At 26.9% G+C, this 27443-nt stretch overlaps 1 protein-coding gene and 1 pseudogene across 1 annotated transcript; one reads left to right on the forward strand and one right to left on the reverse strand.

Moving 5' to 3' along the window:
• Positions 1-359: 359 nt before the first annotated feature.
• Positions 360-27443, reverse strand: LOC107170616 (uncharacterized). The gene is made up of 5 exons (XM_015520781.2): positions 26848-27443; positions 7079-7194; positions 5263-5464; positions 4892-5067; positions 360-484 (listed from the first exon to the last, which is right to left on the reverse strand). The coding sequence occupies exons 1-4, from the start codon at positions 26970-26972 to the stop codon at positions 4935-4937; spliced, it is 576 nt and encodes a 191-aa protein (XP_015376267.1). The 5' UTR covers positions 26973-27443; the 3' UTR covers positions 360-484; positions 4892-4934.
• LOC149059323 (uncharacterized) lies at positions 22354-26500 on the forward strand (annotated as a pseudogene).

A 27443-nucleotide genomic window follows, 5' to 3' on the forward strand; every position in this document is an offset into this window, starting at 1 on the left:
GAGTAGTTCTTGTATTTTTTTTATTGTCATCACTATTATTATTTTATATAAGCTTCAGTTGTTAACACATAACTGAAAGTGTAACCGTATAACAAAAATGTGATCATTAAACATTCAAGAAAAAATAAACGATTAAATATAAAAAAAAAAAATAATATGCAATAACATACATTTTACCATAGTTAGATGAATAATGATGGGTTCTATTATACAATTTTTATTCAAATAAACTAAAAATTATCTAAAATATTTAAAAATTGGGTAGAAACTATTATATTTCATCTCAGAAAATAGTAGCAAGTAGTTTATATAATTTAAATAGCAAAAAACCTAATGCAGGGGAAATCAATGAATTAGTATTATTTTTTATAATTTTGAACATAATAAGCATAATATAATATAATATCACCCGACAGTCCAATTATTGCCTGATTCATATGTTGCATCTGTTTTTTTGACCTAACCCATTGTCTGAAGTTTATACCTGCAAAAATGACAATATGAATAGACCTACATATAATTATAAGCAATACTAAAAATTTTAGAATCCATGTACCTTTACTCGTAGAGGAGTTACTATAACGTGTAAATTGTTTTTGAAACAAAAATATAAGTTAAACGCTACCTACATAAATAATTAAACATTTATATATAGTAATATTATATAATATTTTAATGGTTAACAGTATAATTATACAAGGCTGGTAATTTAAGCAAAGTCCACTGTAATTCAGGGATGTTGCAAAAAGGTTAAAATAAACATGACGAAGAAGCAGTGGTGAATCTAACACCAACTGGCCGAGCGGACTAAGGCGTCTGTTGCCATGCACGCAGTCGCCGGTTCGAACCTCGGTCACGGGCGGCATCGCTCTTTGGGCATATCGCGGTGTCTGGAGAGAGGCCGCCGCCCCCCAACCGGGCATGGCAGAAACCTACGGGTGCCCATTCAAAATTCTGGCAAAAATACCCACGTGCTTAAAACCTACAATACCTTCCCCTACAGTTCCCCCAGGCTAATGACCTCAGTTGTCGTCTTGTCGAAGCCTTAACCCTAATAAAAAAATAAAAATAAAAATAATATTTAAGAGGATGTCAGCGCACTATTTTTCTATCTCTGATCCACGCACAACATAGACAAAACACATTTGCGCAGAATCATTTTTTCTATGAATTTACAACATTATTTTGTTTATTTTGAAAGTCAAATAACAATGAAATATAAAATCGATGTGTCATTCCCTCAAAAATATTATTATCTATCTTTTTTGTAATGAGTGATTTTACTCTACGATTACTTAAAAATATAGAAAAACTGATTCTGCGTAAATGCGTTTTGTGTTTTGTGTATGTAACGCGTGGGTCAGAGAGCCTTTGTATTATATTTTTAAGTTAGTGCGATTTGGAGCTACATTTATTTTCGTCAATATTGCTAGCTAGATTTAGTTTTCTTTTTTTGTTTGGTGGAGCATTTTCAGTAGGTCTCCCTGCTTGAACTCTTTTTGAACCTAAAGTCAATCCTACTTTTCTTCTTGCAAGTGAAGTTGGTTGGACTCCAATTTGTCGAAAATGTATTAGTTGAATTATTTATTATACTTACTTGTTTATTAGCATTAAACTACTAAAGCTTAAAAATAGTAAAATACTAATTTAGGTACAAAAAAAAAATATACTAACAACATATATTGTATTAGTTATAACTTATAAGTTTCTAACTTTTATATAATTATAGTATGTGTGTTGTGAATATAGTTTATATATATACTAATTACTAATGTATGTACAAGTTTAATATTTTAAGTTGTAAATAGCATATATATGTCAACAATATTGTATGGTCCGTAATTTAATGTATTATTATGTAAATGTAATTAATATAGGTACAAAACTATGCTTTTACACGAATATTTAATAGTGTGCCCTAAATCAGTTAGGGAACGTAGTGAAGACGCGCACAACGGAGTCTATAACCGGATTCGGGCACTAGTGTCCCAGCTCAGTTAGGGTTCTGAAATACGCAACCGGAGATTGGGCCACAAATTAAATCTATATTTTTAAAATGTACCCGGAGATTGGGCCACAAAAGTATAGCACGCCATATTAATACGAATATATAATGTTTATTAACTAATTATTATTGTTTTAACATATAAAAATATTTTTCGTCAAATAATTAATTTTTTTTTAAATACTTCCATACAGATTAACTAATTTAATATACAACAAGGTCCATAAAATTAGTCAAATATGAAATAATTTTTATAAAGAATGCCAATACTCATTTTACAAATATAATATAAGGACCATAAAGTTTGTCAAAAAATAAATAATATGAAAAAAATATTTTTTAATAGGTATATAAAAATATAATACAAAGGCTCTCTGACCCACGCGTTACCGCAAAACACAAAACGCATTTACGCAGAATCAGTTTTTCTATATTTTTAAGTACCTAATCGTAGAGTAAAATCACTCATTACAAAAAAGATAGATAATACCTAATATTTTTGAGGGAATGACACATCGATTTTATATTTCATTGTTATTTGACTTTCAAAATAAATAAAATAATGTTGTAAATTCAAAGAAAAAATGATTCTGCGCAAATGTGTTTTGTCTATGTTGTGCGTGGATCAGATCAGTTAGGGTTCGGAAATACGCTCCCGGGCGCCCGTTAAATCAAATAATATTATCATGTTAATTAATTAAAAAACACTTATTTAAAAAAAAAATCAAAATTATAAATTAAATTTATTAGTTGTAAAATATTTCGGAGGGGGGGGTTGAACTTTACCCCCCCCCCCCATAACGGCCTTGGACTGTGACTAAATTTACAGTAAACAATACCATGAGAATGAAGAGCATACATAATGTTTACACGTACTTGAAATTTATATAACTGACTTGAAATTAGAAGATACCATAAAAAAAAATACTACTTCAATGGAGAATATTTCTTACATTACCAGTTAGTACTATCAGTGCAAAGACGAATATGCTCATTGAAAAAATCAACGATTACCGTAGATCAACATTGAGTGAAGGGTATTCTACCTAAAAGTCCGGGGAATAAAAGTCCGGTTTATTTATTATACATATGTGATATGTCATACAAGAAAACATTGACGTTGTTAAAAATAATAGCAATAATTTATAATACAATTATTACAGTCAATGTTATAGGTAGGTACAATAAAAATAAAAATATTACATAAAATATGACATTATAATTTTTTGGTTAGGAATTCATAACTCCGAGCTAAGTATTGAAGAGTTTTTAACTCAAGTGGACATAATATTAGGACACGGCCAAGGTAATTAATGTTTTCTTATAATACGACATGAAATTTTATTTTTATTTAAAAGTAACAATCAATCTGACTAAAGAATTATAATGACATATTTTATGTAATATTTTAATACAAAAATATTCTGCTTTGGAATATGAAATTAAAACTCTATGTCGTCATTCAAAAAAGTAAAAAACTTAAAAATGATAAGGATAAAAAACATTTAAAAATATAATTTTTGAATAAAAACGTTTGTTTTTTAACAAGTTGAAACTATGTAAAAAAATATTTTGAAAAAAGTCAATACTTTTTTAAATAATGAGTGTCCTTCGATAAAAAAAATCACCCTGTATACCTAATTAAATAAATATATTAAGGTTTAAATAGAAGTACCACTGAACTAGGCTGAATAAAATTGTTTATTTTCTTTATTATTTATTAATGACAACTTGCATTTATAACCATTCCATATTAAAAATTACCAATAATATACATAGATTTATTTTAATAATCATTAAAATTATATTATTTTATTATTTTATTTATTTTAAATTATCATTTATTTTATTTTAGTTTAGGAAGACGCTACACCCGCATGTGTTGTCTTTCTTACAAGTACGTAACATTGTAAAAACTGTTTCGCGCGGGAAAGAACAGAGAAGACTACAGTCATAACTAAAAAACAAAATTCTCACCACAGATAAAAGGGAATTTCGACTGTGCAACATTGTTTTTATTTTTTTGATATTAGAACTGAAAAAAAAGTTATTCAATTTTGAAAAACGCAAAAATAATGAATTTTGAAACAATAAGAACTTTTTTTCTATTTGTGATATCGAAAAATTTAAAACGAAGTTGCACAGTAAATGTTCTGCTTATTATGTGGTGAAAATTTCGTTTCTTAGTTATAGCTGTAGCCTTCTCGGTTCTTTCCCGCGCGAAACAGTTTTTGCAATGTTACGCACTTGTAAGACGGAGACAACACATGCGGGTGTAGCGTCCTCTTAAAGCTAAAAATATACATAATTCGGTCAGGTCGTAGGACTATTCCCACTGTCCCACCTGGCCTCTGCTTATAGCTATAGGTAGTATATAAAACTGCTGCCTTCAGTTTCACTTATTATTTTAATAGTAGGTACTTTTTATTGTTTTAAATAGATAAACCAAAATTATACATAGGCTACCTATAATAAATAATTTCTTATATTTATGATAATATGAAGAATTTTATTCTGATTTAAGGCAGAAAAGAAATAACTTACTATTCAAATACATTTTTTTTAATAAGATTATTTAAAATTCATAGAAAAAGTGATTCCGCACAAATGCGTTTTGTCTATGTTTCTCTACTTTTATCAACAATGATAAACGGCATAATGATGTCATGGACAGTGAGACATTTTTCCTGCTATGATCCATTCATCAAAATAGTAGACTATACATAATTGAAAATTATTATTTTACCTCTGAAGTTACTTAATATACTTCTCAAATAAATTATTGTTTAAATGTAAAATATTAAAATCACAATATGTAAATTTGTAAATAAAAACATTTCAATAACACACACCTTTTATCAACTGAAAACATTTAAAATATATTACCTGTACACTATTATTATCGCTGTTAAATGAAATTAAAATTAGATTATTTAATAATTGCTGCTGAATCGGCTTGACATGCTGTACAGTACCATACTTGAAAACATTTAACAAAACTGCATATCCTATGAGTTGCATTAAAACCACATGTGTGGCATAGTAGTAGTTCCCATGATCCACTATTAGAAAAATAAAAAATATAATAATGCTATATGAATTATGGTATAATAATAGCATCATATATATGTCTTATAACTATGACATTATTAAGTAGTATTATTCAATATACTTCAACATATTTAATAAACTGTACTGTTTGATTTTGGGAAGTAAAATAAACAATATCATTATTATTACTAAAAACAATTACTTACATTTCTTCTTGAAAATTTTGTTTTTCTTTATAAGGACAAAGACATTTTTTAACATTGCAACCATGCCTTTTTGAGAGCTCTATAGAATTGTTGAGTATAGTTTCTGAGGAGGCATCCATGTGATCTATGACCATATTTTTGTTTGGAGACAGCATTTTTTCTTCACGTATATCAGATGATATACCATTAAAATTCAAACTATCTAAAATCCATTATTGAATAATTAAAATATATATATATATAAATCAAATAGCTAAAATAATGAAGATAATATTTTCAAATTAGAGCTTAATGAGTTCGGCTTAATTTATGTCTACTCAAAAAATAATTAATAATAATCAATAATAATTAATAATATCCTTAACAAACTTATCATAGAAGACACGGCACTCACATGTGTTGTATTCGTCTTACAAACGTTCAGTATAGCAAATTGTACGTGAAAATCCATTTTACTTTGTTATTTTTAAATTAGAGAGAATTAACCCATTAATAAATTTAAAGGCAATACATTTTATGTTTTCAAAAAGGTAATAACATATAATTTATAATAGAACACACTGTACCCTAGATAATAATCTTACCTTTAAATTAATAATGGTCAATTCACTCTAAAATAAGAACATCAGCACTCTCACCACAAACAACTTTAAAGACAACATTGTGTCTTGATTTAAATTTATTTAATCACCCAGAGCTAGGCATAGAAATCTATAAAACCAAGTTTCTGAGCAAATTAAATTGCTTTTTCTTAACCTGATATAGGTACCAAATATAAGAAGATTATTATTCTGTAAACAAGTCATTCACTTAGAAACAGTTTTATAAACTTCTTCATAAACACACACTTTCATTCGTTTTCTATTTCCAATGAGAGAAGATTCCTGCACTTGTTTTACAATGTTTAATGGTTTTTAATATAATCAAAAGCAAACTTGTCAGAATACCTACTGTATTTTTCAGTAATAACTTTTTTTTTTTATTCCTTTATCGACTTCATTTAAAATTTAAAATTTATTGATAATCAACAATCATTTACGTTTCGGCATTTTGTACAATTCTATTTAGGCCAGTATTAGAACTGCAGCACTCGGTACTGCAATCAAATTAACCGGCTTGCCTATCAATGTCTGATCTTTATGAGAAACAATAAAATCAAAGGTATAATTTTTAAAACAATATTTGATATTTGACAAAGTTTACAAAAATAGGTTTGTTATCGAACAGTTTATTCGTTACATGGAAAGTTCAAATTTGATGTATAAGGATGCATATACACATGATATAAAATGAAGGTCATAGTTCTCAAAAATAATTTGTTAAACAAAAAATTTCATTAAATAGAAGTTTGTTATATGGAAGTTTCAATGTATTTTTGATTTTAAACTAAAGGAGCTAAATTTGATCTGCTGAGCGTAAAATTTGCTGTGTTACGCACTTTTAAGATGAAGACAACACATGCGAGTGTAAGGTACTCTTAAACTCAACTTAGTAGCAAGTTAGTAACTCTGTATTTGGTTACAAAATATTTATGATAGGTTGCTTTCATGAACCAACGTGTGCTTATAATACAAAACAAACCAATTAATTTAAATTTAAAAATAATCTATATGTTCAACAGAATTAGAAATTTGCCTTTAATAAAAATGATTATTACTATTACTATATTAGGAAAATATATGGCTTAGGTATTGATTTTTTTGATTATTGAAAGCAGTCATACTAATTTGTTGATCACAGGACAAAAAAAAATGAGAAACACAGTCATAAAACATAGCTTAATATACTAAATTAAGGTAATAATTGTAAATCATACCTTTAATGCCAATGCAATTTTTACAGCTCCAATCATGGAAACATTTAAGAAAACTACACACTCTATGTGTTCCATATGAATTGCAAATGTGGCACATTACTATTTCCCATGATCCACTGTTTGAAAAATAAGAATACATTACCTAATACCACTTGAAATATAGTAAAATAATAATAATAAAATAATATAGGTATACACATTATATAACTTGGGTATAATTATTTCATTTTTCAAGACATTATTCAATTTAAGGGAAATAATGTGTAATATTATTGTACACAAGATGTCAACATGGGTAAAATTTTGTTTTTTAAGTTGTTATAAAAACATAGAATCGTGTAAATAAAAGCTTACGTATACAACTTTGAATACATTTAAATTTATTAAATCCCTAATTATACATATTATTTTAATAGTCACTTGAATTAAATAAATTAACAACTAAGCCACCTAACTAATCAAATAAGCAATAGCAATAGCAATAGCAAATAATAAGAAAACAATGTTGAAATATTTATACATTTAAATACGTTTAAATAGGTAATATTAAAGATACTTATAATTAGGGCTCGGAAGTTGTAGGAGCTAAAAAAGGTAAAATATGCATGCAAATATGGACGAAAAAATTGCAAAATATGCATTAAAAATGTTAAATATGCAAAAATATTATTCTGAATTCCAAAAATATACGCACTTCACCTACTAACAATACGACGTCTAAAACTAAACTGTCACTGTCAAACATCAATCGTGTGCAATCAACAGTAACGATAAACGAAGAAACCATCATTATATTTACGATAACTTATCGACGATAAGATAGTACTACAAATAAGTATTTCGGCATACTAGCGTGATAGACTAAATGCGTATCACACATCAGTAGTACTGATTAGTTAATAGTTTTTACTTTATTATTAGTTAATAATTAATGCCAATTAGTCATTATACCTTCTCATTAGTTATTAGTAATCAAGTAAATTATAGCTGTTACCTTTTTTGTTTATAAATATTTACTAAAATAATTTAATAACCATGGATAAATGGCTTAAAAAAATGATGCTATTTTTTTTCTAACAGAATCAGTCAAGTATTTTAAAATTGTTATTATAAAGAAAGTTGTGATATTATTATTATTTCATATATTAAATGTTATGTATATTATATTAGTACCAAATCTAAAATGTGATATTGTTTTTTATTTTGTTAAAGTTATGTATTAATTAAATTAGTACCAAATCCAAAATGTGATATTGTTTTTTATTTTGTTTAAGTTATGTGTTAATTAAATTAGTACCAAATTCAAAATGTGATATATTTTTTTTTTTATTTTGTTAAAGTTATGTATTAATTAAATTAGTACCAAATCTAAGATGTGATATTGTTTTTTATTTTGTTAAAGTTGTGTATTAAGTAAATTAGTACCAAATCCAAGATGTGATATTGTTTTTTATTTTGTTAAAGTTATGTATTAATTAAATTAGTACCAAATCCAAAATGTGATTTTGTTTTTTGGCAAAAATGTTATTGTTTATTGTTATAAGTTGTACAAATAATATATTTTAAACATGTATAATCCAAGTTATAATGGTTTTCTTTTTACTAAAAAATATAGTTGAAGTATTGATTATTTATTTGTATGTTATTGGTTTATTCATCATAAGATAAAAAAAAAAAAAATTATATGTGGTAATTTTAAATACATATTGGAATATCGTGTATAGTAATTTGGTGTTTAGACGTTTAGTACATTAATTTAATATGCATATTATTGTATATGTCCGTAATAGAAGCCTAATACATACAGGGTGATTTTTTTATCATGAACCACTCATTATTTCAAAAAGTATCAATGTTTTTTAAAATATTTTTTTACAAAGTTTCATATTGTTAAAAAAACAACGTTTTTATGAAAAAATTCTATTTTTTAATATTTTTTATCCTTATAATTTTTTAAGTTTTTTACTTTTTTGAATGGCAACCTAGAGTTTTAATTTCATATTCCAAAGCAGAATATTTTTCTAAGTATTTTGATACGTAAAAATCGAATTTTGGACGAATAGTTCATGAGTTATAAGTATTTAAAGTTTAGACAAGCGGAGTAGTGGACAAACATTTTGCGGGGTAACCCCGTACCACTCCACTCCGCCAATCTAAACTTTAAATACTTATAACTCATAAACTACTCGTCCAAAATTCGATTTTTACGTATCAAAATACTTAGAAAAATATTCTGCTTTGGAATATTAAATTAAAACTCTAGGTTGCCATTCAAAAAAGTAAAAAACTTAAAAAATTATAAGGATAAAAAATATTAAAAAATAGAATTTTTTCATAAAAACGTTGTTTTTTTAACAATATGAAACTTTGTAAAAAAATATTTTAAAAAACATTGATACTTTTTGAAATAATGAGTGGTTCATGATAAAAAAATCGCCCTGTATAATAGGACTGCCTAAGTCCTAAATTATAATATTATGTGTTTTTGTTTAAATAATATGAATTGTTAAAAATGTAGTACACTCGCGAGCGAAGCGAGCGCGTTATATTTCTTATGTGGTATTTGTGGTGGTAAAATTGATGAGGTAATGTGGTAATTGTGGTAATTTTGTTATCATGAAATGGTAATATGACATTTTGAATTCGGCAACACTGTTCTACAGTCAACACCTTCTGTTTACATTACGTATGACATAGTCACGTGTTGATATCGTATTCGCGCACTTTATATTTATCAAATACCGTCGACAATTTGTTTATTTTTTTAAAAAAAATGTCTTTACAATCTGATACACATTCACAGACGAAAATTACTATTTACAATGTGTATAAATATTTAAAAAAATTATCGATGGACTCGTCTAATCCGGAGATAGCCACTTTCTTTAAACAGACACAAACAAAAATTGACGAAGCATGTGGTGTAAGTGAAAAAAACAGTGAAACGTATCACCGCGGAAGGAAATAAATCGTCTTCTGCATCCCAGACTGATCCAACTTTCACTTCGCCACGAAAAAATTACAAAAGGGCAAAGATTGCAAGTTAAGTTGATGGTTTTGATGCGGATATTGTAAGAAGAATTGTTCACGAAATTTACGATATACGTGAACGTGAGTACCCTACTACATCAAAAATTCTAACCGAGTATCAAAAAAGAACTGAGTACAAAGGTTCTGTTACATCTATGTGGCGTATTTTAAAAAGTCTGAATTTTAAATATAAAAAATGCAATGACGGGCGTCGGTTCTTAATGGAGAGAAATGACCTAGTTGCTATGCGTGTAAAATTTTTACGTACTAAGTCAATCTTCGAAAAAATAATGATACTCGACCTGTCATTTATTTAGATGAAACGTGGGTCAATCAGAATTACACAAAAGGGTATATTTGACAAAATGAATTAAATTCGGAAAGGCTCAAAGTACCTCCAGGGAAAGGAAGTAGACTAATTATTTTCTACGCGGGATCTAGTTCATTTGGATTTGTACTTGGATCCAAGTTAGTTTTTCGATGCCAAAGTAGTAATTCTGTTGATTATCACACACAAATAAATTCGTCGATTTTTAAAGAGTGGTTTATAAAAATGTTACAAAATTTAGAGGAACCATCTATAATTATTATGGATAATTCTTCGTACCATTCAGTTCAATTAGAAAACTATCCAAAGGCAAATGAAAAAAAAACAAACGTCCAAAAATGGCTTTTTGATAAAGGGGTTGAATATTCACCACTAGAGACATTAAGTGAACTACGTGAAAGGGTAAAACTATTGGTACCAAGACAAAAAGTATACGAGCTTGATCAAATTGCATTGGAAATAGGACATGAAGTCTTGCGTCTCCCCCCTTATTATTGTCAATACAACCCTATAGAGCTGATATGGGCACAAGTGAAAAGTGAAGTAGCCTCAAAAATGTGAAATTTAAAATTTCTGACGTGGAAAAACTAGTCAACGAAGCATTGGATGCCGTAACCATGGATAATTGGAAGAAGTGTGTGAGTCATTGCGAAAAATTGCAAGACGAAGATTTTATCAAGGAAGGTCTACGTGACGAAATTTTAGAACCAATTATATTGACCATTAATCCAGACGAAGATTCTGAAGATTCCGTAGATGATGAGGATATGGATTGTTGAAAAAAAAAATTGTTTTTATTTATTCAATATTTTAATATAATTATGTAATAATATACATACAAGGTGTCCCACGGGGAACAGACAAATTAAATAACTTTTGTTCTAATCAATATTTTTTAAAAATTTCTTTTAAATATAATTCATAGACATTTGCACTACACTTTTAAAATGCATTTTTTTATTTTTATTTTTTAATACTGAAAATAAAAAAATTTTATCGAAATATTCAATGCAGCCAATTTGTAAATCTGATTTTCAGAAAAATTTGTATGGTAAAAACACTTTATTTTAATCAAATAGCTGATTTTTTTAAATTTTTTAAATATCAATATTTTCGTTAAGTAAATTACGATCTAGTTTAAGTTAGAAACATTTTAATTTCAAAAAATATTTTATATGAACATTTCATAGGTTCGTGTTAAAATCTAATTAATTTTTTATTGTATCTACTATTTTATTATAATAATATTATTTGGTCAATAAACTCATTTTGTTTAAACAAAATGTTTCTAACATAAACTAGATTGTAATCTACTTAACAAAAATATTGATATTTAAAAATCAGCCATTTGACTTAAATAAGTGTTTTTACCATATAAATTTTTCTGAAAATCAGATTTACAAATAGGCTATATTAAATATTTCGAAAAAAAAATATAAATTTTTAAGTTTTTTAATTTCAGCATTAAAAAATAAAAAATGTATTCTAAAAATGTAGCGTAAGTGTATATGAATTATATTTAAAAGACATTTAAAAAAAATATTAGAACAAAAGTTATTTCATTTGTCAGATCATCGTTGGACACTCTGTAAGTGATATTAATTAGTTGTATTTTTATTCGTAAATAAATAAAAATTGTGCTACTAAATTAGCAGAATTCTTCATTCTTCGTTATATTAGGAAATATTGCACTTAAATTACAGCATTTAATTAATTATATAATAATATACAAATGGGTAATTAATTTAAATTTTCCGCGCTTTTTTCGCGCCTGTTTAGTAAGCCCTACGTAAAGGCGCGATAAAGTCGAGGGCCACTTTTGCTGAAAACGACTATAACCACGATTAAAGATATACAGGTTGCACATCGACTACTGATAAGGTGAAATACGAAATGACTATTGCAATAATTAATGTGTGGCGCTCCAAGCGGAAATATTCCATATAATAAATGTTTTATCTAAGCAATTTTAATAATTTTATCAATGACGGTAAAAAATTCATAAATATTAAATTCATATTTCATATTATTAATAAAAATAAACAGTAAATAGTATAGTATGCCCTCTCTAATAAATGTAAAACATATTTTCACGCTTATAAGTTATAAGTATTCATTATATATTTATATGCCAATTAACAAACAATATGTGAAAAGTACATAATAATATTGGATTCAAAACATAAGGAATATAAGGAATAAGGATAATTAACTGTATAAACATAAATACTATTAAAAAAAAAAATAGGTATAATCAAGAATTTTAACATTTAACTAATTTAGACAACTTTTTTTTAGGTTTTTTTGATTTTCAAGATAAGTGTACTGTCTCATTCTCATTGTAATATAATAAGAAAAAATGTTAGTTAACATCTCAACTTTATGCATTGAACAAAAAAATTTAAGCTCAAACTTATTATTAAAGAACTAATAATAAGAACTAAGTAAGTTCAAACACATCATTTGAGTTAGCATGTTTTTTCAAAACAAGTTTCCAGATATTTTAGAATTATAAACAAATTGTGATCTGGATGTGTAAAGTATCCTTTACTTTTTGCTTGAACTAAAACAGCCTCTTGACCTACTGATGACGTATTTAAGTTCTTTAAGCCTTCAATGCAAATTAAGCATTTAGTTTTGCTAAATAAACGCTTTGCTATGTATCTATTAAATGTATTTATATACTATTTTATAAAAGTTATTAAGAGGTTTTAGATTCTGAACGAAGTGATGAATGTATTGATTTTACAATGATATGTGTGTTTTGTTTTTTTTTTATGTTTGTTTTTGTGTCTGTGTATAGCATAACTAGTCGAAATAATGTTTCAATTTCAAACTTTGGGGGTGGTTTCCGATGTAAAAGTGAATATCCTTGGTGGATTATAGAGGTCAAAAGTAAACATTTTCCAACAGTTTTCAAAAAAATCAAGAAAAACAAAAAAAAAATGACAGAAAAACGGGAATTTTTATGCAAAACCAGTTTTCGACCAAATCGATATTTTTATATGGTTGTAATTCAAAAACTAATCACTGTAAATACTTGAAATTTTCACCAAATGTTAATGTTAGTGATATCTATATACAGTTTAATTTTCAAACATTTTCGTCGTTTTTTGAGTTATTTATAGACCACTGAAATTTTCGATTTTTTTTTTGAAGTGTCGGTAAAAAATGTTGGACAACCAAAAAAACATGAACATTTAATACAAGGTTCCTTATGAGTTGTTCTAATTGTAGCTAAAAAAAAAATTAAAAATCGTTAGTCACAATTTTTTTTATAAGCGTTTATAGTTCAAATTTTTACGAAATCTGTCGAAAACGCGAAAATTTGCAAGTAATTTTGAAGTTGAAAAATCATAAAATTCTTTGTGTTTATAACTAAGGATTAAAAATACAACACTAAGTTTTCCATAAGTTTTCCTTCAAGTATCAATAGAAAACTCGAGGCATCATTATAGGAAAAATTTTAAGTGCGTTTGAATTTTAAATTTTTACGAAATAGCGTACGATAACCATTTATCCTGAAACGATTTTAAATATTTGATATTATTCAAAAAGTATAAGTCGTAGATACTTGAAAATTTTATCAGTTATTCAGATTTCGTTTTCTTTACATGATTTATTTTTTAAAATATTTTGACATTTTTCGAGATATTTATAGACAACTGAAATTTTCAATTTTTCTGAAAAATTTCTTTTGAAGTGTCGATTAAATTTTTTTGGCCCTATCAAAATACTAGCAAATGTAATTCAAAGTTCCTAATAAGTTATTCTTATAGTGATTAAAAAATTATAAAAATACATGGGCAAAATTTTTTTTTTTTAGCATTTGAAGTTCAAACTTTGACTAAATACATAAAAATTACGGAAATGTTCAAATTATGTTAGATAGAAATTCATAAAAGTTTTCCTATTATATCTAAGATTTGAAAATTTAATATAAGGCTCCTAACATATTTTTACAATAGCAGTTGAAAAATAAAATAAATATATAGTCACAATTTTTTTTTATAAGCATTTACAGTTCAAATTTTAACTAAATACATAAAAATTACGCCAATGTTCAAATTATGTTGGATAGAATTTCATAAAAGTTTTTATTTTTAATTCTAAGATTTTAAAATTTAATACAAGGCTACTCACATATTTTTACAATAGCAGTTGCAAAATTAAAGAAATACATTGTCACAATTTTTTTTTACAAGCATTAAAATTTTAATTTTGACAACATACGTAAATATCACGAAAATTCGCAAATTAATATTAAATTAAGCTAGAAATTCATAAAAAAATTTCTTTTTAAATCTAAGATTTGAAAATTTTTAATAATCTACAATATACCCTAGACAGATAAACCATCTCCGTTCAGAATCGTTTTTCGTATACAATGATATCTATCATTGCATTCAAATTTAACCTACCCTAGTCAGAGGTCCACCCCACCCCCTAATGTACAGCAGAGCGATACCCACTTACCCGCTTTTTAAGTTATTACCCTGCCAAAAAATAGATTACACAATTAAATAATGTTGCCGAAACTAACCGAAATACTCATATAAACATACGGTTAAGGATATACTTTAATTTTAATACTATATCATAAAATCAAAATTAAAATACATAAAAAGGCGGTAAAATATAAAATATATTATATTATCTATATTACCTTCTTATCATAATAATATGTAATATAGTTTAAAATTAGTTCTAAATTTCGTCACATGGGCGCCACTGGTTAATTATTAACAGCTGATTTTTATAGTCATTTTGTAAATCAGTCTGGAAGCAGTTTACTATAGGGCATGGGCGTAGGTAAGGGGGGGGGGGTGTTCAAACACCCCCCGGAATTAAATAAAACAATCTTGAGCTTTTTGTGAATTTGTTCGAGAATATTATTAACTCGCATATTATGTAGGTACTAGGTATAATTTGTGGGAAACCACAATTTACATTGTATACTAGTTGTATTGCAATTGTTGGTAATAACATAACAAAATAGGTATAGTGTATAAATACCATAAATCATTTAGATAAATTCAATATATAAGGGTTTTATCGGCGGACCGCGATTATCAGCTAGTGGCTGTCTCCAATTATTGTTTCCGTTAAAGTCATTATATTGTTCAATTAGTCGTTAGTGTGATACTGTGATGTAGCCGTGTAGGTACTAGATACTAGTGTGCAAATAAATTTTTAATGAAAAATCTTTACAATAAAGCCTAGTAAGTACTCATGTTATTTTATAATAACCAATCTATTTAAACAAAATAATATAAATGAATTTAATAAAAACATTATAAAATAATTTTAAAAATATATTCTCGTAATATTCTTTAGATTTTTAAAATCTACGATGAAGAGGTTGAGCAAACAATCATCAATATCTACATTTATAAAAAAAAATAAAATCTCTGATTCAAATTTATCAGAAACTATTGAAATTATAAATGAAGAACAAACTATAGAAAAAACTATTGAATCATCTTCAAAATTAATTTGTAATGATGATATATCTTTTTTTGTAAATAAAATTTTGACTGACGCGGAACGCAAATTAATTTTAACCGAATTTTGGATACCCCCAAATAATTTTAATTTTCCTATAGAAAGCATACATAATCTAAAATTTCAAATACAGTGGATTGATCAATTCCCTTGGATTTTATATTCAAAAATTGAAAACGGAATTTATTGTAAATATTGTTTAATTTTTGCGAAAGACGTTTCTGGTAAAGGTAATAATCAAAAACTATGTAATTTTGTTTCAAAAAGCTTCAATAATTGGAGAAAAGCAAAAGAAATATTTAATAAACATGAAAAGACTGACTATCATAATACTTATAAAATAATGGCTGATAACTTTCTTTCTGTAATTAATGGAAAACAAATAAGTGTTATCAATATTATTAAATACTGAACGAGCACGTCAAGCTGAAATAAATAAGAAAAAATTAACTTCAATTGTAAAAACAATAATACTGTGTGGTCGACAAGAGCTTCCATTAAGAGGAAAAATTGATTTTGGTAATGTTCTTAACTGTGATAATAAAAACGATGGTACATTTAGATCACTTTTACGATTTCGAATTGATGCAGGCGATACTGTCTTAGAAGATCATTTTATTAACGACAATAGTAGATTACAATATACAAGTCCCTCTATTCAAAATGAATTCGTTGATATATGTAGTAAAATTATTAAAAAGAAAATTGTAGATAATATAAACAATTCTAAATATTTTGCGGTTCTAGCTGACGAAACAACCGATATATCTAATGTTGAACAAATGTCGTTATGTTTAAGATACCTATATAGATTTAATTAATGATTTAATTCGTGAAGATTTCCTCGAATTCATTCCTGTTCATTACATGACGGGCCGTGGATTAGCATTAACAACTATAACACGACTAAAAGAAAATGGAATTAATTTAAATTATATGATTGGACAAGGCTACGATGGAGCAGCATCAATGAGTGGTCATTTGAACGGTGCACAAACTATTATTCGTTCTGAATATCCAAAAGCCTTGTATGTGCATTGTAGCGCTCATTCCCTAAATTTAGCAATTGGTTATGCCTGTAAAATTCAAATGATTAGAAACTGCATGGGTACTGTTAAGTCTATTACATCATTTTTTAAAAAATCTGCCCAACGCACTAATATATTAAAAACACATATTAAATCTTCTTTACCAGAGTCCAATCATGATAGATTAATTTCAAAGTGTGAAACCAGATGGGTTCAAAAGCACGAATCCATAAAACGATTTCATGAAATGTACATTCCAGTAATACATACTTTAGAAGAACTCCAAGAAGTAATAAATAATGAAACATCACAAAAAGCACATCAATTTCTGGCAACTATTATCAAACCTGATTTCATATTGGCATTAAACGTAACTAAAAAAGTTTTTACTTTTACACTTCCACTGTGTAAATATTTACAAAAAATTGATTGTGATCTTACCAAAGCATGTGATCATGTTCAAGTTGTCATTGATTCATTAAATACTCTTCGTCAAAATGCTGAGGTGGAATTTAACCTAATATTTATTACGGCTTCGAAAACTTTAACTGATGTAGGTGGCACAATGAGGGTACCAAGATTATCAAAAAAACAAATTAATCGAGATAATTATACAGAATCTACGCCGGAAGAATATTATAGAAAATCACTTTTTATACCGTTTCTTGATCATTCTATAACACATTTAAAAAGTAAGTTTGAACATCATCATGATTTAATTTTATCTTTTCAAAATATTATGCCGAATAAAGTTGTTTTTACAAATGAGAAAGATGTTTTTAATTTATGGGATTTTTACAAGACAATACTTTCGGATCATCAACAGTTTAATTCAGAATATTTACTGTGGAAATCCAAATGGGTTAAAGAAAAAGAAGATTGTAGGCCATCCTCGGCATTTGAAGCATTTTTAAAATGTGATTCTGATTTTTTTCCAAATATAAAACAATTGTTAACTATTATTTCTACACTTCCCGTATCAACTACCACTGCAGAAAGAACTTTTTCAACATTACGACGTATTAAATCATACTTGAGAAATTCGACAGGAAATGAACGATTAACTGGACTTGCTTTGCTAAGCGTTCATCGTGAAATTAATATTGACCCGGAAGAAGTGATTAATATTTTTAAACTTCAACCAAGAAAACAAAGTTTTATCTTATTATTTTATTTTGTTATTTTTAAATTTGTAAATTATATGGACAAAATATTGTATTGACCATGGGTATTCAATTGTATTATTTAATATTATTATATTATTATTTATAATTATTAATTATTATTATATTATTTATAATTATTAATTATTATTATATTATTTATAATTATTAATTATTATTATATTATTTATAATTATTAATTATTATTATATTATTTATAATTATTAATTATTATTATATTATTTATAATTATTAATTATTATTATATTATTTATAATTATTAATTATTATTATATTATTTATAATTATTAATTATTATTATATTATTTATAATTATATTATAAATTATTATTATTATTATTATATTATTTAATACATACAAATAACTGATTCTTAATTTTATCATATTAATATAGATTTAGACAAAAACCCCCTCCGAAAATATTTCCTACCTACGCCCATGCTATAGGGCGATGTGCAACCTGTATATCTTTAATCGTGACTATAACCTACATTTTATTTTAGATAGTGTTTGCCGAGAACCAAATGCCGTTATGTAAAAGGTAAGTATAAATATTTTATTTTGTTTTATAATAATTAATTTAATTTTTCATATTGTTGTACTATTATAAGCTAAAAAAGAAAATGAATTTGAGTCATCATCAATTTTGAATTTGCAAGAAGATAACACTAGCACAGGTATTAAAATATTACTGTTTTTCTGTGTTTATGTTTATAAAATCTGTATATTGTATAATCTGTATAAAGTATTATTTATTTACATGCTTAATTAATAATTGTAATTTAATCCTAAATATTAATTTTTTGTGTTATATGTTTTAGGTATTTTGGTATATTAAATTTAATAAAACAAATTGCATTAAGGTATTAATGTTTAGGTATTGTATTAAGTATTACATTTTAGGTACCAAATTTGTACCTTAAAATTGAAACTTATTCATAGAATATCTCTAGGTTTTATTTTTATAAACTTTTGCACAAACTGCAATTGTGTTGTAGATTTGATAATTTTAATTTACATTTAATAATAATGATTTATGAGTGAATTTAAAACTTATTCCAAATTTAAATAGTTTAGATACAACTCATGTTAATGATCTTATTCGTCCTCTCCCAAAAAATACCCTGGAGTTCAGAGAAAGAATTAAAATGGGTCCTTTTCAACCAGCTTATGAAATGTGTCCACGAACAAAGCAAGGTAACAAAAACCGTGCTTTTCAAAAAATATGGTATACTCAGTATACCTGTCTAGAATATAGTCCAGCTATTGATTCAGCTTTTTGTTTCCTGTGTCGTTTATTTATGGGTAATTAATTAAATAGTGGCCACCAATTAGATGATGCTTTTACTAAAACAGGTTTTAAAGGATGGTACAGGTCACGCTTATCTTTTGTTAATCACCAAAAAAACAAAGTCTCACATGAATAGTGTATCGGCAATGGAAATATTTTTAAAATCAACACCAATAGATCAAGTTTTAGATGGAGAAAAAAAATCCATCATAAAAAAGCGTGAAGCTGATCGATTACATAATAGAGCCCTCATGACTCGTTTAATAGATATTTCTTTGTTTCTGGTTAAAGGAGGTTTGGCTTTCCGTGGCCACGATGAAAAGAAAGATAGTTTTAATCAAGATAATTTTCAAGAACTTGTAAAATTGTAGTTTAAGTATGATAGACGATAGTATGCTTAACACACATTTAGAGAATGGTAAACTAAATGCACAATATTAATGTAATGTATTCAAAACGACATGATCACATAACTTCACTTTGTACTACTTAAAAAACGTCAAATCTGATGTGGTAAATACAAAAATATGTATAATTGCTGATGAAACCAGCGATGTAGGACAACATGAACAGTTATCCATTATTATTCGTCATTTTGATTTACAAAAGAATCGACCTGTTGAAACTTTAATTGGACTAAAGCGCATGACATCAGTTAACGCAGAATCAATTTTTAATATGCTAACTTCGGTGTTACAACAATTTTCTAAAGACTGGTCTACAGTCTTAGCTGTTTGTTTCGATGGAGCTAGTACAATGTCTGGTAGCATATCTGGAGTGCAGGCAAGATGTAAACAAGAAAATAATAATATTTTTATATCCATTGTTATGCTCATTGCTTAAATTTAGCACTGATTGATAGCATTTGTGAAAAATCTAATACTAAATCAGGCTTAAAAAATAGTTCTCTTTTTTTTACTTCTTTGGAATAGTTCAGTTTGTTTATACTTTTTTGGAAAACAGTCCTATTAGGCATCATGCTGTATTGGAAAACATAGCAAAAAGAGTCTGGCCAGCGGTTTTTAACTTTAAAATCACTTTCAACTACTCGGTGGGCATGCAGGGCTGAAGCTTCTATTAAAAAGAAATTTAATATTATATTGTAAGCTCTACATAACATTTGTGATGACTGTACTACATATACCAGAAATTCAAACAAAAGATAATGGTCTTTTCAAACAGTTGCAAACATTTGAATTTATTTTTAGTTTATGCATGATGGAATCTATTTTGCAAATGATCTAAATAGCAAGCAAGTCGTTACACTCGTTACAGTCTTCAAAATTGGATTTGTTAACTGCTGTTCAACTGATCAACTCATTGAAAAATCTCGGATTTCAATGAGGAATAGTGAACAGTATGATGAAATGTTTAATAAATGCCTGAAAATATGTAAGGTACATGATATAGAAATTCCAGAAGTCAGAAATATAAAAGTATCCACAAAAGTAGACTCTATAAAAAATCAACACATGTTTGTGTCAAAGTTGGAAGAACTAAAAGTAAATGTTTATTACAAAACCTTAAATGTATTGATAAATGGATTACATTCAAGGTTCACTCAGGAAAGTCTTGATATGATAAATGCTCCGATAAATGCTGTAGGGAACATGATTAGTTTAGAAATACATCAAACCAATCTTTATGAAGTACTACAAACAATATTTTTAATCTCTCATGAAGCACTTGTTGCTGAATTAAGGATTTTAAAAAGCATTTCAAATGTTCCAAATGGCTCATCAACAAAAGCGATTGGCTAGACTTTTTGAAAGAAAATCAAAGACAAAATGTATTTCCAAATTTTAAAAAGGTTTTAATACATTTTGCCACTATACCTGTCACGAGCTGTAGCTGTGAGAGGGTTTTTTCTAAATTACCTGTTGTAAAATCAAAACTTTTAAGTTTTAAGTACAATGTTGCAAGAAAGACTGGAATCCTTTTTTATTATTGTTTGTTGAACAAGAAAAGTTAATGAACGTTCAGATTGAAGAAGTGATTGATGAATTCAAATCTATGAATAATGAAAGAGAGCGCAGATAATGTATTATAAGTTTATAAATTAGGTGTACCTATTGACTAATGAGTATTTAAAAATTAAATTGTAATATTGTTAAAAATTATTTTATTGCATTTTCTGTGTAAAAAATTGTTTTAAATACGAAAAATAAATAGCTATTAATTTTTGGTGTTAACAAATATACAATGTACCTTATCACTAAAAATGTGCTTAAAATGTTCCTTGAAATAAGTTATATAGAAATATGTGCTGCACCTGATCGGGAACTCTGTACACGCCTATGCTTATAAATTATGTTGAAGAGTTATTAAGACACTTTGTTATTTCTTTAGAAGTTGTATATGGTATTCATAATATGTCTCATAATATTCATGGACTCTTACACTTGGCAGATTATGTTAAATATCATGGAACACTTGACCAATTTAGTGCTTTCAAATTCAAAAATGGTATGCAGCAATTTAAAAAAATTATTCGTAATAGTGATAAACCATTACATCAAATTAGTAGGCGATATGTAGAATGACAAAATATTGGATTGTATGGATTAAAAGGAAAACAATTTTTGGTGCAAGGTGATCTTTATAAAACTCCTTGTCCATCATCATTACTTGGTATTTATGTAGAAGGTGAACTGTCATCAATAAGTACTAGGTCCATTTGTCAGGTGCAAAAAAAAATGTTTTCGTTATAGACTTCCTTGGAATATAGATAAATATTAATTAGGTATAGGTATCTACTTAATTATGGTTACCTTAACAATAATCAAGGTACCTAAATTTTAATACTTAATAATAATATAATGGTACAAATCAATATAAAACTTTTATATATAATATACAAATTATTAATATGTAAATTTGTAGATATTTTTGGTTGTTGAATTTTACAATGGATTACAAATTATTCCAAGTAATTGGTAAATTAATGAAAAATCAAGTTTCTTTCCAAATTACAAAAGCTTCAAATTGTATGACCGCACTGTTGTATCAATAGAAATTCCAAATACACCTCCAACTACAAGAGACGTTTATAATATTTAAAAGATATTTAAAAAAACAGGTCTGACATGCATTTGATATATTAATTGGTAATGTGTACTTAAATTAAATATTTTTGTTTCTAGATGATTTTGTTGAAGCTAAAGAAATATTAAGTAAAGCAGAGTGTAGGTTGGATTTTGAAAGTGACTCTAGTACTACATTGAAAATTTGCAAAGTTTATGCTGCAAAATCGTTTAGAGATAATGATGAATTTGATGAAAATTCTGATCCAATAAGTAATAATATTGGTAATAATATTTCTCCATTTCCAAATCCACCTAGTAATTATATACATGATCATAAAATAAAAATAATAATTTTAATTTTAATAAACTAAAATAATTTTACTTAACAAAAGAAAAAATATATACATCTACTAAGAAACATAAAAGTGAGAAAAAGTGTTTGTTTAATTCAGGTAGTTTAAAAAAAAAAAAAATGTTATATAAATTGATACCTACTACAGAAATGTCAAAACTATTCATAGGTAAAAAAAATTATAAATCCATCCAGAAACCTATTTATAAAAAGCAATTATGTTCTCCTGTTGTTCATCTCAAAAATGTTTATGTAATTCGGGTAACATACAACAGTGGCGCAACCAAGGGGGGTGTTTTGGGTGTCTGGACACCCCCCTTGAACCGTATAATAGGAAATTTATATTTAATTATATTCAATAACCATTGAAAAAAAATGTTCAATCTTTTTTAAAATCTAAATCTAGTGTTATAATTTATAACTGATAAATGTTATTAAGTCTTTTGTCCATAGTTTATCGACAATTACTAAAATTATATGTAACTTTAATCTAAACATACGTGTCACGTACCTTCTCACGTAATATAAATTGTTTAGTTAATAAAACGTTGGACGTCAGTAGTGTATTCAGAAATAATTATGGTGGTGGTTTGATTCAAATCATTTGAATAATATAATATAATAGGTAAATATTTAATAGTAGTGGTGACAACTGTCATATGTATATAATATACTAACGAATTTGGAAATGAATTGGGAAAATACTGTATACGCTACTGGCGGACACCCCCGTTGAAAAAATCCTAGTTGCGCCACTGACACACAATTTAGAGTAGTTATTAAGAGAACGCTACACCCGCATGTGTTGTCTTCGTCTTACAAGTGCTTAACATTGCAAAAACTGTTTCGCGCGGGAAAGAACCGAGAAAGTTACAGTCATAACTAAGAAACAAAATTTTCACCACATAAAAAGGAGAATTTTGTCTGTGCAATATCGTTTTTATTTTTTCGATATCAGAACTATAAACAAAGTTATTCATGCTTAAAAACCACAAAATTAATATATTATAAAACAATAAGAATTTTTTTTGTATAAGTGATATCGAAAAAATAAAAACGATGTTGCACAGACAAAATTATCCTTTTTATGTGTTGAAAATTTTGTTTTTCAGTTATAACTGTATCTTTCTCGGTTCTTTACCGCGCGAAACAGTTTTAGCAATGTTACGCACTTGTAAGACGGAGACCACACGTGCGGGTGTAGCGTCCTCTTAATGATGTTACAGTTATTTAATTTCAATATTTAACTATTACCAAGCCAGTGACAGTCGGTACACCATCCCAAAAAATTAAAAAATGTCTTGGTACTTTTAATTATGATTCAATATCACCTTTACTCAGTACCTCAAGTTATTCAAGTAGTAAATTATTAATTTATCCAAGCTGTATTTAATGGTTATAAGTTAAATCATTCTTGTGATTTTTTAGGATGTCAAAACTTGGAATAAATGTTCCACAGTTGTCTTCGTTGTACCCAAATTTATTTGAAGATATTGATCTCGATATTAATCAATTACTCTTTGAAATTGAACCAGGTATTTTAATTATTTTAATTTTTATTTAACTTGTAATTCATATTATCATAATTTTATAAGGTTCTAAAAATAATGATGACACGTCAGATTTAATGCCAGTAGCAGAAGATAACGATTTGCAAAATAATTTCAATAGTTATGATAAATATTCCTAAATAAATTTTAATAATCAGGTATAAAAACAATCATATTTTATTTTAGGACTATTTAACAGTCACAAAACCCAAATATGGTTAATTAAATCTATTGCCCAACTTAAAAGTGACATTTCAATCAAACAAAAAGAAATCAATAACCAAATAAATAAATTAAAATAACCAACTTTCCTTTTGACAATCATCCAGAAAATGATTTAATACTTGATAAATTCATTTTACAATTCCCTATTGGGAATGAAACTAGTTTATTTGTAATTGAAGAAAAGCTGACCACTGACAATATTGCAAACAATTATTTGGTATTAATAAATTGCTTTAATTTATATTTAACTATAATTAATGTATTAATTTCATAGGCTAAAAAAATGTAAAAACTTCGGTAAAAACTTATATCAAGTGATTAAAAACAAAGCATTTTTAGTCTTATGAGATTTCTATTAAACAATGAACTGGAAACAAAAATGAAACTTTTTGGAAAAACTTCTAAATTAGTGTTTGCTTCATTAAAATTATATGCAATTTTAGAAAGTTGGTTCAAACATTTATTACATATAATAAAAACTTATATTAAATACTTTTGTAATTTAACTTGTTTTTTGTCCCATAACATTTTATTTTTAGAAGTTGTATTGAAAAGCAGTCCTGAAGTTACAATAAAAAAAATACAAGAACCAATACAAAGCTGGTTACGTCATGCAAATGTCATCAAAACAAAATCTCCATGTAGTAGAAAATGTAAGTTAAATAATTATAAAAGTTTATATCATCATTAATTGTTGTTGAAATTTCAATTAATATTATTAATACTTTTTTTAGGAACAAAATTAAAAGTTGATGTGTGGTTGTGAATTATTAATATAAATATGACCCACATATAAATGTGACTTATTCTTAAATTTGTTTTAAAAATTTTTATCTGACTGTTTATACAGAACTATAACTATTTTTTTTAAATTTATGCATTATTGCATTCATAATACCATAATTTAAATATTTATTATCCTTTGGCAATATATACTTCGACTATATGTGATAATTGTAAGACTTGTGTATTTTTATACTAATCAAATATATGTTATTTTATTGTATTATTATTACTGTCATAGTAACATTTTTAATTAAATATTGTTTTTTCTTCAGTTACATAATACTGATGTTGTTATGTGTACTTTTTCTATAAAATGCAAATGTACTTATACTAAAAAATTCTTAATTTTGTGTTAACGTTAAGTATATTCTCATTTCATCCTTTCAAATCATCAAAAAAAAAAAAAGAACATCTGGACATTCTAAGGATATCCTCTGACAGTCCTGAGGATAATTCTGACCATCCTACTAGGACCCTTTAAATACATACTAAGGACATTCATTTGCTATCTGGAAAGTATATTCTCAGTTCATCCTTGCTAGACATCCAAAGGATAAAAAAAAGGACATCTGGACATTCTATGGATATCCTCTGGCAGTCCTGAGGATAATCCTGACTATCCTAGTAGGACAATTTAAGTACATACTATAGACGTTAATTTGCTATGTGGGTAAATAATTAAATTTTACCTTAACTGAACTCATCCGAAACCACCAGCCTATTGCTAATAAGATGATTGCTACTTTTATAAGCTAGGTACCTACCTATATATATTTTTTTAAAGTAGATATTAACCTTTATAAATTTGTTGTCACAACAATTTTGTTGTTAGGTTGAAATCAATTTTAAGTATAAATAAAAGTCCTAAAAAATCATTAAAGAAATCAAGTGATATCAATACTTAATATTCTTTTCAGGTAATGATATACATTTGAATTGAAATTAAATAAAACTGAAATTGATATATTATAAATAGGTAGATAGGTAGATATAAATATAAAAATTGTTTTATAATTTCAATAAAATACAAATCAATTTAAAATTAAAAATAAAAATTATTTTTATTCAATTATAGGCTATAAGTCTACAAATTCACATGTAGATAATAACAAATAAGTAATATTTAATTAACTTGGACATATTAGGTACAATACTGCACAAAAGAAGATCGGTTTTTCAAACCAAGTTGGAAATCAAAATTCAAATTGTAAAAATTAAAAATTGAAAAATAAGAACCCCCATTAGGTAAATAAAAAAATATTATCAATAATGTGCAATATAAAAGTCATAATGTTAGCTATAAAATCAATATACTACTTTTAAATTTTAATCAAAATTGGGAAAAAATATAGGTAGGAAGGTACTTAAGTAAAATTGAAATTAAAATTAAAATTCATCATTTTGATTTCTAATCTTGCAATCAACTAACAAAAATTATAATTATTAAAAACAAAATTACTTACTATTCTATTTGATAATTTCGTTTTTCTTTAAAAGGACACAGACATTTTGTAGCATTGCATGACTTGTGTCTCGCAGAAGAATTGGGCATAGTTTTTGAAGTAATGTCCATCATGTGATACGCCATGTCCACCCGTGCGGCGTCGATAGAATGGATTAATGTGCTGCTTCTACAGTACCTGGTTATGATTTCCAAACCGCTAAAATCGTGGACAATTTCTGCAAGTGTGCTATAGTAGGTACAATAAGTATTATTGCTTTGCCGACGAACACGGCTACAGTCGACGCGAAACCACAAACGCGGACGACGTGTTCACTGCCTTGCGATAATCGCGGTGGCCGCTAGGCACTGACCAGCCGGTTGACGCAAGAACACCGCAATGTGACGAAATGTGCGCACGAAAAGCAATACTGTCAATTGCACCGGAAAGCGGTAATAGCGGACAACGTGGGCGTGAGTACAGGACGCGAGGACGCGGGATAGGTAACGTGTTTCTCCCTAACGATACGGCTACGGCATACGGACGGATGGACGTTACAGTTCGGATTACACGCGGCAAATCGTTGAAATCGGGAATACAGGTTAGGTCTACAACTT

Source organism: Diuraphis noxia, unplaced genomic scaffold (genome assembly GCF_037042655.1).
Source record: "Diuraphis noxia isolate RWA-SAM2 unplaced genomic scaffold, SU_Dnox_SAM2 contig0001, whole genome shotgun sequence".
Classification (NCBI taxonomy): Eukaryota; Metazoa; Arthropoda; class Insecta; order Hemiptera; family Aphididae; genus Diuraphis; species Diuraphis noxia.

Excerpts from the sequence above, each read along its gene's own strand:
- LOC107170616 (XM_015520781.2), bottom strand. The coding sequence starts at position 26,972 with ATGGCGTATCACATGATGGACATTACTTCAAAAACTATGCCCAATTCT. Across the intron at positions 7,195-26,847 it reads CGAAATTATCAAATAGAATA|TGGATCATGGGAAATAGTAA; the intron begins GTAAGTAATTTT and ends TTTTTCAAACAG. Across the intron at positions 5,465-7,078 it reads AAATTGCATTGGCATTAAAG|ATAGTTTGAATTTTAATGGT; the intron begins GTATGATTTACA and ends AATGGATTTTAG.